The 18965-nt window shown below is 37.9% G+C and overlaps 1 protein-coding gene across 2 annotated transcripts in view; it reads right to left on the bottom strand.

Annotated features, from left to right (window-relative positions):
- MYCBP2 (MYC binding protein 2) overlaps positions 1-18965 on the bottom strand; it is a gene marked incomplete at both ends in the record, with an annotated part of 250457 nt that overhangs the window by 21836 nt on the left and 209656 nt on the right. The window contains 10 exons of one of the 2 annotated variants that reach the window (XM_080689587.1): positions 1981-2264; positions 3057-3323; positions 4721-4801; positions 8598-8687; positions 9321-9560; positions 11418-11483; positions 13729-13953; positions 14109-14265; positions 15933-16093; positions 17841-17990. In XM_080689587.1, coding sequence (XP_080545713.1) covers positions 1981-2264; positions 3057-3323; positions 4721-4801; positions 8598-8687; positions 9321-9560; positions 11418-11483; positions 13729-13953; positions 14109-14265; positions 15933-16093; positions 17841-17990 — 1721 coding nt within the window. Of the gene's footprint in view, positions 1-1980; positions 2265-3056; positions 3324-4720; positions 4802-8588; positions 8688-9320; positions 9561-11417; positions 11484-13728; positions 13954-14108; positions 14266-15932; positions 16094-17840; positions 17991-18965 lie in introns of both variants that reach the window. The other variant, XM_080689588.1, reaches the window with a different exon arrangement.

The following is an 18965-nucleotide window of genomic DNA, read 5'->3' on the forward strand; positions in this document are numbered from 1 at the left end:
CTAATTAGAATGAATATTTATTTTATACCTTTATTAGTGCATTGTAATTGTGTCTAATAGTAAGGTTCAGAGTGGTACAAACACAAATGTACAGAGAACTTGGTGTCTTTTCCTTGCATCCCACCCTTGTCTCAGTACATGTTAGTGAAATTGTAGTAATACCTTCATATATGGACACAGCATTTGAACTTTTTCCTTTACTCAATTCTCCTCTTTATTTGGTTTATTTTTTTTGTGTGGTGTTGGAATTGAAACTGGGCCTTTCATGTGCTAGGCTAGAACTCTATCACTGAGTTACACCCCTAGCTCCTTACCTGGTTTTAAATATAAAATTTCAGATGCAACCTTAAATATGTCACCACCAACTGTATACAAGAATTCCTATTTCCCCACATCCTTGCCAGCATTTATTATTGTTTATATTATTGATGATTGCCATTCTAAATGGAGTTATATAGAATCTCAGTGTAGTTTTGCTTTGTATTTCTTTGATTGCTAATGTTGAATATTTTCTCATGTTTGTTGATCACCGTATTTCTTCTTTTGAGAAGTGTCTATTCAGTTCAATTGCCCAAGATTTTCTTTCATTCCGTAGGCTTTCTCTTTATACTCTTTTTTTTGTGTGAGTGGTAATGGGGATGGAACTCAGGGGCACTGTACCTCCAAGCTACACCCCCGACCCTATTTTTTAGTCTTTTTTTGTTTTTTTGAAACAGGGTCTCACTGAGTTGAGTAGGGCCTTGCTAAGTGGCTGAGGCTGTCCATGAACCGTGATCCTAGTCTCTGCCCACTGAATGCTGGGATTACAAGTGTGTGCCACCATGCCTGGCTCATTACACTCTTGATTGTTTGCTGATTAGCTTTTTAAATTTTACTTTTTATAAAATAGTTTTAAAAATTCTTTATTGGTGCATTGTAGTCATTTGTTTTAATGGAGTACAAGATGGTACACATGCACACATCACCCAATTAGCCTTTACCCAATTCCCGCCCCATTCCCTCCCCCTCCTTCCTTCTCATGTTTGGCTTAGTGATTGACTTTGATATGTTTGTTAATGTCCATTGTGAACATTAGAGAATTGCCCTCTTCCCTTCTCCCATCTCCTAAGTTAGGTCCCTTATTTGCTCTTCTATAGTATCTCCTTGCAAGTTTAATTTTTTTCTGTTAACTGACTGTCCTTGTCATTTAATTTTATGAGTTGTCTTTTTGTAGACATTATTCAGTATTGTGGCTAATAACTGTCTACTGAATAAATTTAAATATCTTTTACAAATTATATTTTACCATTACATTTTAAGGCATTTTTTTGGTGTGTGGTGCTGGGGTATTGAGCCCAGGGGTATCCTACCTCTGAGCTACACCCCTCCCCCCCCAGATTCTTTATTTTGAAACAGGGTCTCACTAAGTTGTGGAGGGCCTCACTAAGTAGCCAAGGCTGGCAGCAAACCTGGATCCTACTGTATCAGTCTGGGATTACAAGCATGTTCCACCAGGCCTGGCTCTAAGACATTTTAATAATATCATCTAACAATTAATTTTTTAAAAGTAGTTATATCTGTGAGTCTTTTCTGATATAACCTTCGGGTTCTATGTTTTGGTTAAGTCTTCTCAAATTAAAGATTAAAAAAATTCTATAATTTGATTTGGCTGAATTTAGAAGAAATATACACAAAACTTTAATTGATCTGAAGTTTATCTCCCACAAGTGTTCTTTTACTTGTGATAAAAAATATTAACATAAAACTGAAGTGTACTCTTATATATGGTGAGGTAGGGTTAGCATAAATGCATAAAATATCAAACACCACATATTCAGATCTCTTTCTATTCCCCACTGATCCAATGACACTTTTCTTATGCATGATATTCCTTTCACACATGAATCAGCTGCCTATGGTTGCTGTTGGGTGGGTAAACCAACAAGGTGGAATCTGAAATCGTATTTTAACTCTTTGGCAGTAACACAGGCAACGGCCAACCTGGAGTTGAAGATCATTGGAAGAGTGACTGTGGTGACGCCTTTGCCCACGGTGGTGCCGGCTGTTCCCGTGATGGTAGTTCCTTTGGCTTTTAACTGCACAGTGAGTGCTTTGGCAATGCACCCTAAAAACATGTCCAAGATACCCAGCTTATTCCAATCTCCTTTCTCGGTGGAGTGAATGATATCGCTGATATCTGCTGGGGGGAGAGATTTCACTCCTATGATGCTGGCCAGACGATTGGGGGTCACTTCAGGCAAAACTCGCCTTAGTAAGGAGGTCACCTGTTTAAAAACCAAACAAAGAATGTTTTAAAGTTTTCTTTTTATTTTTAATATGCTAATCTAGCATTCTGTAACTTCAAATTCTACAAGAACAGAAATATTATTTAAATACTAATTTTAATTTGAGAGGAAAATAAATATGATTTACTTTCAAATTTTTGAGGTAGCAAAGAAAAATATGCTTTTTAGGCCCAAAACAAAATATAAACAAAAAATAAAAATTCATACTTAAGGTCCTAAGATGATTCTCTTTGTTTTGTCTTGAGATTTTCATTTTATTTATTTATTTTTTATTTTTTGCAGTACAGGGGATGAAACTCAGGGGCTTTCTACCTGTGAGTTATGCCTCCAGCCCTATTTTTATTTTTTAATTTTTAAAATTTTTTTGGTAGTACTGGGGTTCCTGGAAACACTTCTACCTCTTGGCTACACCCCCAGACCCATTTTTATATATTTATTTGGAAACAAAAGGGTCTCTTAAGCCAGCGAAGCTGGCTTCGAACCTGTGCGATCCTCCTGTCTCCGCCTCCCAAGTGCGGGGATTACAAGCATGCGCCACCACACCCAGCTTCCAGCCCTATTTTTAATTCTTTATTTTGAAACAGGGTCTCGCTGAGTTGCAGAGGACCTCACTAAGCAGTTGAGGCTGTCAGCGAAGTGCGATCCTCCTTTCTCAGCCTCTCAAATGCTGGGATTACAAGCATGCACTACTACATCTTGCTTTACACAGTGATTTTTTAACAGTGCTTCAAGTAACAAAGAAGAACAAGCATCAGTTGTACAATGAGTCACCTGTCTCTGGACTCTGGGAGAGGCTGTGTGAAGCAGGGAAAAGAGGTCCTGAAGCAGAGTTAGCTGCTGAGCCAGGTACTGCCGGCCAACGTTGGAGCCACTCAGTGCTAAGACCATGGAGAGCAGCTCAAAGCAGTAAGCGTCTGAGGAGGCATCTTCATCATTTGGCTGGGAATTGGCGTTTTCTTTGCTTGATATAGCATGCTCCCATTCTTCACGAACTCTGGTGGCTTCCATACGAATAGCTTGGACAATATGAGCACACACCTATGTGAAGACAACAGATACTGTAAAAAACTATTCCCAATAGAACAAACGAAAAGCAAGAACATAAGCTAATGATCAACCTAATACTATTCTCAGTTAATTCTCCACTATGGTATTCTCTTAACTCATTTTAATGACAATTAAGTAAAATTAGGGGAAACATAATAAAAAGCTAAATATTTAAATCAGCTACAATGCTGAAAGTAATTATATACAAATCAACAATGCCTCTACCTGTAGTTTAGCACATCAAAGAAAAACCAATCAGCATGATTATTACTTTTAAGGCACTTTTTGACATGATAACACTGCTATTCATAATGTCTTTAAAATATTATTTATAATATAATTGGCAGAATTTTTTTTGTAATTTATAAGCACCCCAAAGACAATGAACCATTGTTAGAAAGATGGAGCACAAATAAATTCATGATATTAGGTATTTTATGTTTTTGTTTTTGTTTTTGGTGGTACTGGGGGTGGAACCCAGAGGCTTTCTACCTCCGGGCTATACTCCCAGACCTTTTTTATATTTTATTTGGAAACAGGGTCTCACTAAGTTGCTGAGAGCCTCACTAAGTAGCTGAGGCTTGTTTCGAACCCATGCGATCCTCCTGTCTCAGCCTCCCAAGTGCGGGATTACAAGCGTGCGCCACCACGCCCGGTGATATTAGGTATTTTATAAAGATTTAATAGTGCTGAAAGTTAAAATAGGCTAAGTAAAATGTGTTTTTAGCTGGATATGGTAGCACATGCTTGTAGTCCCAGTACTTGGGAGGCAGAAACAGGAGGATCGCAGGTTCAAAGCCAAGTTGGGCAACATAGTGAGGCTCTCAGAAACAAGAAATAAAATCAGTCTGAGAGCATAGCTTGGAGGTAGAATGCCTCTAGGTTCAATTCCCAGTATCAAATTAAAAAAATGTTTTTGACATGTGAAGTGCTATTTTCATGTTTCCTATTACCCAAATTACATGAACAACCTAGCACTACTACCCCTCCTACTTACATTTAAAAATAATAATAGTGGTTTTGCTAGTTCTATTTATTGTTCAGCAAAACAAATAAATAAAAATCAACAAGAACAACAAGGGGAGAAGGAACGTTAGAAATGCAAATGTGATCTGCTGTATCTGCGTATTCTTCAGCAAAGTAAAACATTCTACCTGATAATGAGAAATAACAAGGAGGAGCAAGGTAATAAATTTAACATGCAAAAATCTTTAAAGTGATGCACGTATGGAAATAAGACCATTTAATTCTAGAGAAAGGCAGGCACATCTACAGAACCTATCAAAGAGCCAACATAAAAACTCCATACATTTTTGGGAGATTTTAGAGCCCAAGAACAAATAAACAAAGAAAACCCAACAAAGATAATGCAATGACTATGAACCAACCTGTTTTTGTAAGTTAGTGAGTTTGCTTCTGCTGAATATGATCCCAACCATATGTTCTTTCAGGTCAGCATCTGATGTTGCCTTTATATGGATAAAGAAGCAAAAAAGCAAGCTCTTTAGAGAAAATATGTATATTTGACATTTCAAAGTATCTTCAGAAATAAGCTGATATTTTTAAGGCAAATTTATTTTATTTATTTTTTATGGTACTGGGGATTCAAACCAGGGGCATTCTGCCTCTCAGCTCTACCCTCAGCCCTATTTTATTAAACTTTTATTTTGAAACAGAGTCTCACTAAAGTTGTAAAGGCTGTCCAGGAACTTGGGATCTTCCTGTCTAGCCTCCTAAATACTGGGATTACAAATGTGCACCACCACACTCAGCTGGCAAGTTTATTTTAAATTGAGGCTTTTAACATGAAGACAAAGGATATAGTTAGAAGAAATCACTATTGGTCAAAGTAAAAATAAAAATATTTGAAAAAAGAAAGGCCTCAAATCTATGATCTAATCCCAGACTTTAATAAGCCAGAAAGAAGAGGAACAAATTAAAGTGAATAGACAGGAAAAAAAAAAAAAAACAACTAAAATCATTAAAAAAGAAAGGAGTGGAAACAATAAATCTAAAAAATGACTCCCTAAAAAGATCAATTGATGAACCTTTTATTATATTATTAAAAAAAGGAAGCTGGGTGTGGTGGCGCACGCTTGTAATCCCAGCATTCTGGGAGGCTGAAACCGGCTGATCTTGGTTCATGGACAGCCTCAGCTACTTAGTGAGTCCCTCTGCAACTTAGTGAAACCCTGTTTCAAAATAAAGAATAAAAAACAGGGCAGGAGGTGTTTCTCAGAGATGAAATGACCCTGGGTTCCACCCCCAGACCAGCAAAAAAAAAAAAAAAAAAAAAAGCCCAAACCCCCAAATCAACAGAATGAAAAAGAGACAGCACTATAGAGTCCACCAATACCAAAGGATAATAGAAATATACTGTATATAACAGACCAGAAATTCAGTAACTTAGATGAAACAAATACACTGAATGACTGAAGTACCAAATCTCACTCAGATAACTAAAGTAGACTTGTAACTAAAGAAAGTGAATTTGGCTGGGCATGGTGGCACATGCTTGTAATCCCCCGGCTTGGGAGGCAGAGACAGGAGGATCGCATGGGTTCGAAGCCAGCCTCAGCTACTGAGTGAGGCTCTCAGCAACTAGTGAGACCCTGTTTCCAAATAAATTTTAAAAATAGGTCTGGGAGTATAGCCTGGAGGTAGAAAGCTTCTGAGTTCCACCCCCAGTACCACCAAAAAAAAAAAAAAAAAAAAAAAAAAAAAAAAAAAAAAAAGAAAGAAAGAAAGAAAGAAAGAAAGAAAGAAAGAAGTGAATTAGGGCTTTTATTTGTCACTTAAATATTAGCTAGATTATAGACAAATCTGTTTTAGATAATTCTTTATTTTATTCCCTTCATCATTTATTTGGTCTTGCCTTTTCAAAACAGTTTTAGGGAGATAAAGCTTACATATCAAGCTATTCACCCATTTGGATTATACAATTTCAATGGTTTTTATTACATTATAGAAATGTGTAACTATCACCACAATCGGAGAGCATTTTCATCTCCATCTAAAGAAGCACTGTTCAACCGGGTGTGGAGGTGCATACTTGTAATCCCAGTCTTTGGGAGGCTGAGACAGGAGGACTGCAGGTTTGAGGTCAGCCTCATGTACTTTGTGAGGCCCTATTTTAGCAACCTAATGAGACTCTGTTTTAAAATAAAGAATAAAAAACAAGGCTGAGGGTGTAGCTTGGAAGTAGAATGTCCCTGGGTTCAATCCCAGGTGAGCTAAATGAATTTTCCTGAGTGAAAATTAAAAAAAAAAAAGCAGCTATTGTCCTCTAGATCATCATCATTTTTTTTTTGTGTGTGTGTGTGTGATACTGGGGATTGAACCCAGGGGCATTTTACCTCCAAGATATACCTGCAGCTTTATTTTATTTTTTATTTGGAAACAGGAAACAGGGTCTCACTAAGTTGCTAAAAGCCTAAGTTGCAGCCGGGCATGGTAACGCACACTTGTAATCCCTGCGCTTGGGAGGCTGAGACAGGAGGATCGTGCAGGTTCGAAGCCAGCCTCAGCTACTTAGTGAGGCTCTCAGCAACTTAGTGAGACCTGTTTCCAAATAAAATATAAAATAGGTCTGGGAGGATAGCCCGGAGGTAGAAAGCCTCTGGGCTCTACCCAAGTACCACAAAAAAAAAAAAAAAAAAAAAAGCCTAAGTCGCTAAGGCTGGCTTCAAACCTGTGTTTCTCCTGTCTCAGCCTCCAAACTACTGTGAAGATGAGTGTACATTACCACATCTGGCTCTAATTCATTTTTTAATTAAGAAAACAAACAAAAAAAAAAGCTGGGTGTAGTGGTGCACACTTGTAATCCCAGTACCTGGGAGGCTACTGACAGGAGGATCACAGGTTCACAGCCAGCCTCAGCTATGAAGTGAGGCCCTCTGTAACTTAGACTATGTTTCAAAATAAAGAATAAAAAATAGGGCTGGAGGTGTAGCTTGGAGGTAGAATGCCCCTAGGTTCAATACCCAGTACTGTAAAACAAAACAAAAAAAACAAAACAAAAAACAACAATAACAAGAAAAAAAAAACCCCAAAGCTAATATGCTAATATTACATATCAACTGAGTTATATAGCAACAGAGTGATTATTCTACTTAATAAAAGCAAAAAACGGAAAAACAAATAGGTAAGAATATTCATTCTAATAGAAATTCTCAGCAAACTATGAAAAGAAAAAAGCATCCTCAATGTAGTTAAGAATACTAAAAAATGGTCAATATACTTAGTGGTAAAATAGTAATTGCTTTCTTTTAAAGACCCAGAATAAGGCAAAGGTCTTTGTTTTCACCATTCTACTCACTATGGCGCTGCAGGACTTCACAAGTGTGGTAGGTAACACAGCAACACCAGAGGATGCGGTATTCTTCGTAGGTACATTTTACTTTATTCTTTGGGAGGGCAGGGATGGAACCCAGGGGCATTTTACCTCCAAACTATACCCCCAGTCCTATTTTTTATTTTTGAAACAGGGTCTCCTTGAGTTGCAAAGGGCCTCGCTAAGTAGCTGAGGCTATCTGAGAACCATAATCCTCCTGTCTCAGCCTTCCAAATGCTGGGATTACAAGCATTTGCCACCACGCCCAGTTAGGTACAGTATTTTAGTTTGAACAAAATAAATACAGTACTTTCCTTTCAGAAGAATTTTCAAAAAAAATTATAAGGAGTAGTTGTTTCAATAAAAATGTATTGAATTTGTGTATGACTATATGATGGTGAGTAAAAAGACAAATCAGACATGCACTTTGTCTTTACAAAGCTATGGTACAGAAGAAGAGATAAAACATATAATAGGTAAACCTAACAAAGAACTGAGAAGAGGCATGCATAGGCTCTTAGGAAGTTTAGCAGAGGGAAAACTGCTTTTTGTTTGGGGAAAAATCATAAAGAAGATTCCTGGAGAAGATGGCATTTTTGAGGGGGGCTGTGAAGGAAGATAAAATGCAGTATAAATGGGAGAAGATAACTATGGGGCACAACACAGTAAGTGGCTACGTTAATTCAACAAGTCTACCAATTGGATACCACAGCCCGAATTCTGCTCTCACTTAAAATACCAGCCAGATTATACACGAACAGAATATTAGATGGTTCCTTTACTTTCTTTCTAATTAAAGTAAAAAAAGTAATCAACTTACAAGTTATTATCACACATCCATTAAAAGATAAAAGCAACACATGGATTTTTTTGAATAAAAGAAAATAAAAAGGGAAATAACTTTTTGGAATACAAGTAAATACATTGTGTACTTTTTCCTCTCCTTCGGGCGATGACAGGAGGGCTTTTTCCTCTTGCTCTGGTGTAGGTTCAGCATCTCCAGAGATGAGCTTTCCAAACACCTGAGGAAGAAGGTAGGCATGTAGACAGAATCAACGGCAGGAATGACCACTGTTAAAGTTAGACGACTTATAAGTGAATTCTCCCGATCTATACTATGCTGTTCCTGCTATATATCACTACTTTTCTGAATTATGAATGCATTAGACACAAGTGAAGGATTAATAGACTTGTTTTTGTGGTGCTGGGATTGAACCCAGAGGCATTCTACATTTGAGCTATATGCTCTAATTTTTTTTTTTTTTTAATGTACTGGGGATTGAACCCAGGGGCATCTACCTCCAACTATACCCTCAGCCTTATTTTTCATTCTTTATTTTGTAATAGCATCTAAGTTGCGGAGGGCTGGAGGCAAACCTGTGCTCCTCCTGTCTCAGCCTCTCAAGTACTGGGATTACAAGTGTGCGTCACCATGCCGGACACCTAATTTTTATTTTGAAACAAGGTCACATAAAGTTGCAGATAGCCTTGATATAAACTGTTGTTCACGGGTCTGCAATTCTCCTTTCTCAGCCTCCCAACTACTGGGTTTATAGTCATGTGCTACTATGCCCCACTACGAAATATTTTGCTGTACTCTCAAAATATACTATGCCTATTTATTCTGTGCTAGAATACAGAGTAAGGACACTCACTTGAGATGTAATAAGTCTGAACACTCGTAGAGTCTCAGCTTCACAATTCCTTTGCTGGGCCACACTGGCTGAAATCTGGCCAGCAATTTTTGTACTTTCACCATCTTTCCAGCCCAGAACTTTTACTTGTCGAACTCTTAGTGTATTTTCTGGGCCCTTCAATTCAATTTTGATGATGTGATTATCCCCTCCTGGAAGTTCACTTGTTACCCAGCCAATGTGCCTGGAATCCAGATCAACCTGGTCAAATAGAAAAAAGACAGGAACCTGATACAGCTAAATCATTTTTATCACTGTCTTAGACTTAACATTAATAACAGCAAGCTCAAATAACAATCAACTGCACAGAGAGTAAAGGTTATTAGGTTATTTCTTATTTATATTTTGTGAAGATAAGTAGTATCAATTACAGCAGCTATAAATACCAATGAAGAAACTGAGGTTAACACAGGTTGAAAGATTATCGGTATGTAATGGAGTTGAGAATTAAATCCAGGCTTAACTACCATATGGCTCCCCAGTACAAGTTATTTGAGTGAAACAATTAGAACACTTTCCATGACTATACTTTACCTACAATGATTGTCAGTACAAACACTCAGCAGATCAATAATGAGACCCTGCTTTGTGAATCTACATTAAAGCACCATTAAAATATAATGGGATGCTACTTTAACATGATAATGATTGTTATTATTTGCAGCACAGGGGATTGAACCCAGGGGCATTCTACTCATGAGCTACACACCCAACCCTATTTTTTAATTATTTTGAAACAGAGTCTCGCTAAGATGCTGAGGGCTTCTCTAAGAGCTGAGGCCGACTGAAAACCTGCAACCTGCTTGTCTCGGCCTCCCTAGTACTTGGATTACAAGCATGCACCACCACGTCCAGCTAACATGTTTTATTTTCGAAGACAAATTATGTAACATATAAGCACACTATGACTCCTTATTTCACAGAATTTCACTGCGAACAGAACTTTTTTCTTTTTTTTTGCGTGTCTGGGGATGGAACACAGGGGCATTCTACCTCCGAGCTACACCGCCCCCCCCCCCTTTTTTGCGGGTCTGGGGATAGAACCCAGGGGCATTTGACCTCCGAGTTACATACACCCCCTGCCCTATTTTTTATTCTTTATTTTGAAACCGGGTCTCACTGAGTTGCAGAGGGCCTCACTAAGTAGCTGAGGCTGTCCGCAAACCGCGATCCTCCAGGTCTCAGCCTCCCCAATGCTGGGATTACAAGTGTGCGCCACCACGCCTGGCTTGAACAGAACTTTTTTTCCAAGGACTAAAATGTTAATACACTGTGAAATGTTTTTTGACACTAATCTCTTGAAATTAAATTGTTCTTATGGCATTTGATGACCAGGAAATGATCATGTAGAAATCTCTACATGATTTATGTAGGTGTTAAGTTTTTCTCTAAATTGACACTAATTTTCTGAAAAAATGGATATTGTGTGAATAAACACTATCTAATTGAATAGGTTTATTTTCCTAAATTCTTTATAATTTGAACATCTGAAATTTCAATGAATTCTTTCAATATGTTTTAAAAAACCAAAACAATAGCAAACTGGTCAATTTTTTTGAGATAAAGTAACCCAGAACAACTATGACAGAGTTTCACTAATGTAAATAAGAGTATATGCTTTTTACATACATATAACAAGTTCTAGGCATGTGCTCAAAGTTTTAATTTGTTTCTAGAATTCACCTTCAAATTGGATTATGGCTGCAGTGTTATAAATGGTAGATTTTTTAGAATAGAGAATAACGACACATTTTAATCTAAGGTGTAAGTGAATTAAGGTGTTGTAAATCAGATCAGTGACAAATTTTAAGACACCTTGAGTCTGGGTAAGAAAGTGGGGAAAACAGTGGGCACAGTACAATCACTCATTACAACAGAACATTAAAACAATAAGCATGAGATGTTTAACCTGGAATGATTGATACCTTTCCCACACACAGAGCAACTGTCAGCTTAATGTTCTGTAAATAGATGTGGCCAAACTGGAACTCAACAATGGATGCTGAGAAGAAAATTTTCCCTAGGTAGCAAAACATTTAATGACAAAATTTTAATTACCTGCTTTACTCTGCATAAATCTTCCACTGCTTTGCCAGTTAAGAAGGTCATCGAGGTAACTTTATTCTAAAATAGACAATTTCAAACAGTTAGGCCATATTCCTGCTTCAAACTTAAAATGAATTCTTATAATCTACCAATGCCACATCAACTCTTCTTCCTAATTTTTAGTCCTTCCTAAATGACCCCACACCATCGATCCAAGTAACCACAATGCCTACAACTTCAATCTTTCCTTATTCTTATTGTCCATCTTTTTTGGTATCGGGGATTGAACCTAGGAGCATTCTACCTTTGAGCTAAAACCTCAGGCCTTTTTATTTTGTATTTTTATGGAGGGTCTCATTAAGTTGCTGGGGATGGCCTGAAACCTTAGATCCTCCTGTTTCAGTCTTCTAAACAATGGGATTACGGGCATGAGTCACTGCACTAGGCAGAAACTCTATCTTAAATGTCACATTTCAGCCTTTGTTCTTGTGCTCTCTCAGAGTGTGACATTCCTTCTCTTTTATACAAATCCTAAACATTCAAAATCTCTATCTTCATATGGCCTTGCTTGTCACTCATGTCCCACTTCTGTTCCCATATTCTCATTACTTTTGGAAGTACAGGAAGGATTACTTGACTAACATGTTTATGAGTGTTACAATGACTGCCCTACAGTTTTGGAGAGGATATCTGAGAACAGAGGGAAACGAGTACACACACACACACACACACACACACACACACACACACACACACACACACACCAGAAGTCCCAAACTTTAAGTACTGAAAAGGAATCACAAGAGCACTAGAACTGCAAATCATCAGGGTGAGTTCTATGTAGCACGCCAAGAAATTGATCAATATACTAATTCTTTGCAGAGCTGCACACTAAGAATACTAAATGCTGATGTAACTCAAATCAACAAATGTTGTGAAAAGGCGCTTTAGTGGGCAGTTCGGGGGACCTGGACGCACACAGTTCAGGGAGGATGTGTATATTATTCATTATCAGAGAACAAGTTCAAGGAGGATACACGTTGCTCATGTAGAAAACTGACAAGTATTTTAGAAGGAAAGAACATGTCAGCTTACCTAGAGATTTTTTAAATTAATATTCTTTTCAGCATCTTCTCTTAGAAAAGACAAAATGTATCAAACTGTTTATAATCATTGCTCTGAAGGAGAGTTTGTCTTGGTGTAAAATGCACCTGCCACAAGTCAAAGATGACTTTGTACTGAGCAGTGAGTTCTAGCCAGAAAAACATTTTATTACATTTGACTTATTATAAATGGGTCTGAAGAGGAAATAAGTTAATAATACATAAGCTAAAGCCCCACTATTTCTGATTGTTTCTGGAAAAGGCAATTTGCAAATGAAGAGGAGCAGCTTGACAATGGTCCAAGCAGACTCATTAAAACTGTATCTGCTAACAAGTCATAAATGGTATAAGAAAAAAATTCCAAGGAGTATCCTTCCCCAAGAATGGGGGTAGAAGAATGGTAGTTTTGGCATTTTCTTGGCAAAGTAAATTACTTTTTTCCATTGTTCTGTTCAATTCAGTTGAAAATGGTAAGACACATGCCTGCTGGGAGACAATCACTCATGATTATTTTAGATTGGGAACTTTTTTCCCCCATATGAAGACTGAGGGCAAAAAGCAGAAACTGAAGCTTATTACAGTACAAAGTATAATATAAAAAAGAACCCACTAAAAGGAAGAGCAATTTTATTTTATTTTTTTAAGTATGGGGATTGAACCCAGGGGTATTCTAACTTTGAGCTACATCCCTAACCCTATTTTTTATTCTATTTCGAAACAGGGTCTCACTAAGTTGCAGAGGGCCTCACTAAGTAGCTGAGGCAGTCCTTGAACCTGCGATCCTCCTGTCTCAGCCTCCCAAGTGCTGGGATTACAAGCGTGTACCACCACGCCTGGCTAGCAAGAGCAATTTTATGAAGCAGTTACCCAGAAGGGTTTCCTCTGCATTGTTGTAGAGATTTTGGGAGAATTTGATAAGGAAAGTTAAAGGGAACTATTTTCAGGTCAAGGAAATAAGTCTAAAAAGGGCATGGAAGTATAAAATTATAAGGTAGATTGTTATTTTGCTTAGCTGTAGCCATGGTACAGTTGTAATCAGATCTCTTTTTAGAACTAACAGTCCAGAGGATGTCTAGTCATACGAATCTCTTTTTAGATATAAGATTTGAAGAATATAAAAATGCTGTTTGGTTGGTTAAGTACTAAGCGATAAATCTTTTTGCTAAATTCAGAAATTAGTGCATGACTATTAGTAGTCTGCAAAGAAAGTTCTTTCTTACCCCGAGATCCCGGGAATTATCCACATGAATAGACACATAGCGGGCATTGATTCCTTTTACACAGTTGATCGTGATGTTCTTAGTTTTGTTTTTATCCTCATCTCCTGACTCCCAAAATGTTTCTGTGGAACCATCTGTCAAGCTTCCAATCATGGCAGGTCGGCTTGAAGTTTTTATGTCAACAATGCTGGTTAAGTCCTTTAAGCACATAACTATGCATAATTCCTATCAGAGACAAATGTAAATATTCATAATATTAAAAAAATCTTTCACGGTGAGAAAACAAGCAGATGTGCTAATAAGTAATGTTTGTGAGTAACGAATACATTGTTGACCAGTAACTCTGAGAACAGTAGGACAATCGCAGTTCAGTTACTGACCTGACTCATAGCTTCAAAGCCAGACTGTACACTGATGCTGAAGCTCTCTTCACTGTCTCCATCATCAGATTTTGACAAAATGTTGTTAATGTGATGAAAGACATTGCTCTGATGGAGGAACTGATGATCAGACTGCTTGAATTTGAGGCTCCAGCACCTAAAAAGGCAATAGATAAGCAATATAAATATATAAAGCAGTATGTGAAAAAATTATTTTCTGGGAATATCTTTTTTTTCCCCCCGGGTCTGGGGACTGAACCCAGGGGGCATTCAACCTCGGAGCTATATCCCCTGCCCTATTTTTTATTCTTTTTAATTTTAAACAGGGTCTCACTAAGTTGCGGAGGGCCTCACTGAGTAGCTGAGGCTGTCCATGAATCGCTATCCTCCAGTCTCAGCCTCCCAAATGCTGGGATTATAAGCGTGCGCCACCATGCCCGGCTTTGGGAATATCTTAATGCTCTAGTAAAAATAAAAATTTGGCTTGTAATCTCCGCACTTGGGAGGTGGAGACAGGAGGATCGCGCAGGTTCGAAGCCAGCCGTGCTGGCTTAAGAGACCCTGTTTCCAAATAAAAAAGTATACATACATACATACATCTATCTATCTATACACATACATACATATACATATGTGTATATATATATATGTATGGTCTGGGAGTGTAGCCCGGAGGTACTACACACACAGGAACCCCAGTACCACCAAAAAAAAAAAAAACACAAAAAATTGAAGACTTCAAGGAATACAATTATTGCTACTAGCTTTTTTCTTTTCTTTTCTTTTTTAGAAATAGAGGTCATTTTTTGGAACTAGATAAGTTCTAAGGAAAGTTGACCATTTTTAAATATAAAAAATTAAAATTATGAATATCAAAACTATATTAGTAAGAAAGGCAATGGGTCTGTTGTACAGATAAGTGTTACACCAACTATACCAGTTTCTGAAATTTATTTGTGAGACAATTCCATACTAATTCATTAGAATATAAATTATCTTACACTTTAAAAATCTTAGGAAGGGAGCTGGGTGTGGTGGCGCATGCTTGTAATCCCTGCACTTGGGAGGTGGAGACAGGTGGATCGCGCAGGTTCGAAGCCAGCCTCGCTGGCTGAAGAGACCCTGTTTCCAAAATTAAAAAGTATAAAATAGGTCTGGGAGTATAGCCTGGAGGTAGAAGGGTTTCCAGGAACCCCAGTACCACCAAAAAAAAAAAAATCTTAGGAAGGGACAAAATCATCTTTTTCCATCTGTCTTACTATTAGAGATGTGGGAGCCCAATCACTCCATCAGATTCAACTTGTTATATACAATGGAGGGTTTATTTATATAGAGTCTAATGCATGGATCTAACAATAAGGTTCACAATATAAAACAATGCCAAATTCTCAACAGATTCCAACAAAAATATGTGATATTCCTTAGGGTAGTTTTGCAATTGACTACATGCAACTGGGATCCATTTTCTTAAGATTCTTTTCAAGTCAAACTCTATTTTGGCTGTTCTTTCTGAGACTCCATTCTTGCTCTTCTTTTTGGTGACACTGAAGTTATTTGAGGTAGAAACGAAGGAAGTACAAAAGTAAAGAAGACTGGTCTAGCAATCATTTAAAGCACTGCAAAGTATATTATTCACATGTTATGGACAGACAAACAGGTATGCAATAAAGGAAGGACAATTTTATATTAGGACAAGAAGGAAGAAGGCATTAATTACTCGATGTAGGAATTCTTTGTATCTTATTAAAGTTATTTTTTTCAAGCATTTAATACTTTGAATACTCCATAAAGTCTCTTCTTGTATTCCCTTGTATACAAAATTACCTTAGGGCCATTTGCTGCAATGAACTGCCACTGGGGAGAGACATCATAAGATCAGAGATTGTCTGAAGTAAACGGTGAAAGGTGTGTGGTAACGGATGAGCGGCTTCGCCTGCAATCACTATATCTGAGAGTGGATGCTCACATACTCTTGTATCTTTCTCCTACAACGGTAGTTGAAAACAAGTTCATCAGTTTGCATGAAAGGAACAAAAGAATATTATGTGTATTTACTCTATACCCAGTATATACAGTGAATAAGATTACCTAACTATATTTGTACTATTTCTAAGAAAAAAGGGTTAAAGTTACTGACAAAATCAACATATATATCAATTCTAGTGTATTCACACATCTATTGGTAGAATGTGTATGCAGGTATATTTGTGTGTGTCTACATACATCTATGTATATGTACACATTTATACATGCATACATCTTGTACACATATTTAAAAACATATTTAAAAGCTGGAAGTCACCACTAGTTCATAGAACATTTTTATGTTAATTAGACAAAAAATCTCCTTCCTTTAGGTAGATGGGCGAGAACTGAGAGAGAAACCAGGGTTGGATTTCATTCCCCATTTAAATTTCAGTCAGGCAAGTCTGTTAGTACAGAGTAACAACTATAATGGAAATGAATAGAATACTTCAAATCCCCAAAGAAAGCCTCTATCCCTCCCTCCCTCACTTCCTTCTTCTCCTTCTCTTTCTCCTACTGGGATTCATGCTGGCTATGGTGGTACACGCCTGTAATCCTAGTAGGTGGGATGCCAAGACAGGAGGATCGCCAGCCTCAACAACTTTGTGAGACTGATCCTGTTTCAAACTAAAAAAAATAACAAGACTGGGGATGCAGCTCAGAGGTAAGTGTGCTCCTGGATTCAATTCACAGTAGCAGTACCAGTATAATAAAAACAAAACAAAACAAAAAGATGGTCACTTCTTGTTTTTTCTTTACATGTCTATGACTCCATACCACAGAAGTTCTGGGTTGTATTATCTTCTAAATAATGGGCCGGGCCTGGTGGCACATGCTTGTAATCCCTGCGCTTGGGAGGTGGAGACAGGAGGATCACACAGGTTCGAAGCCAGCCTCGCTGGTTTAAGAGACCCTGTTTCCAAATAAAATATAAAATAGGTCTGGAGTGTAGCCCAGAGTTACAAGGGTTCCACCCCCAGTACCACCAAAAAAGAAAAAAGGAAAAAAAAAAAAAAAAAGAATGTGTTTTGTTCTTTCTGTCAGGGTTGGCCTTCAGCTATTAGGCTGAGGCTATTTCAGTTGTGCTCTTGACTTTAGGCCCTGCCTTTCCTCCTAATGTGGTCCACATTCCTCTTACTTGGCCGTGGGGTTTCAGTCACATGCCAGGCATGTCTGTGGTTGGGCTGGGGCATGAACATCTTACCGGTCATGGGTCTTCTTTGTAAGAGTGTTGCTTTGGTTACTGTCATATGTTGTACTTTAATAGTATAGATCTTTCAGTTGATTGCTTAATGACAACGGTGTTTAATGAGAAATCAGATGTGACTGTCAGGATCTTTGCTAGAGAGAAAACTCACTACGTTTTGTTAATCCTTAGAAACGTCATTCCTTTTTTCAGGTTAGATAACCTGAGAATGATTTCATATAAACTATAATACTATTTGAAAGTACACTGCTCAATTTCTGTAAAAATATGGATTATACAAACAAAAATCTCACTCACGCCGGGCGTGGTGGCGCACGCTTGTAATCCCCGCGCTTGGGAGGCGGAGACAGGAGGATCGCGCAGGTTCGAAGCCAGCCGTGCTGGCGTAAGAGACCCTGTTTCAAAAATATAAAATAGGTCTGGGAGTGTAGCCCGGAGGAAGAAGGGGCTTCCAGGAACCCCAGTACCACCAAAAAAAAAAAAAAAAAAATCTCACTCACTTGTTCTGCATTTTCTTTATTTGTTTTATTTTCTTCATCTTCTTCTTCCTCTGGTTCCACTGGAGCAGGAGTCAATGAAGCCACAAAATGCCACAGAATATCATGGAGAGAAGTTGTCTGGATGACATTACACAGAAGCCAGTTGAATGCCTGAACAAAAGATCAGATGTGTCAAAGATTAAAAAAAATATATATGTGGTGGCGCACGCTTATAATCCCTGAACTGGGGAGGCAAAGACCGGAGGATCGTGGTTCGCGGACAGCCTCAGCTACTTAGTGATGCCATTCGCAACTCAGCGAGACCCTGTTTCAAAAATAAAAAAACTAGCCAGGCGTGGTGGCGCACGCTTGTAATCCCTGTGCTTAGGAGGAGGAGACAGGAGGATCGCGCTGGTTTGGAGCCAGCCTTGCTGGCTTAAGAGACCCTGTTTCCAAAATATAAAATAGGTCTGGGAGTGTAGCCCGGACGTAGAAGGGCTTCCAGGAACCCCAGTACCACCGAAAAAAAAAATTAAATAAATAAAATAAAAAATAAAATAAAATAAAAAATAAAAATAACTAAACAATAGGGCTGTGGGTGAAGCTCGGAGGTACAATGCCCCTGGGTTCCATCCCTAGAACTGCAAAAAAAAAAAAAAAATAAATAAAATAAATAAAAATAATAAAAAAAAAAGAAAATATATGAGTTAAAAATGTAGGGCTTTCCTTATTCAGAAATAAAGTACTCCATGCCGGGCATGGTGGCACACACTTGTAATCCCCACGCTTGGGAGGCGGAGACAGGAAGATCGTGAAGATTCGAAGCCAGCCGTGCTGGCTTAAATAATAAAAAGTATAAAATAGGTCTGAGAATATAGCCTGGAGGTAGAAGGGTTTCCAGGAACTCCAGTACCACCAAGGGAAAAAAAAAAGTATCTCCACAGGACTACATATTGTAAGGAATGATGGAAATTCTACCTTTATTTCACTGAAAGCACACTAAGCTTGCAATAATCCATAATTTCAGTCTTAATTTTTATTTTTGAAATTTGTTTGCAGAACTGGGGGTTGGACCCAGGGGCATTCTACCTCCAAGCTATATCTCCAGCCCTATGTTTTTATTCTTTATTTTTAAAAAGGATCTAA

Source organism: Muscardinus avellanarius, assembly GCF_963383645.1.
Source record: "Muscardinus avellanarius genome assembly, chromosome: 2".
NCBI classification, from domain to species: Eukaryota; Metazoa; Chordata; class Mammalia; order Rodentia; family Gliridae; genus Muscardinus; species Muscardinus avellanarius.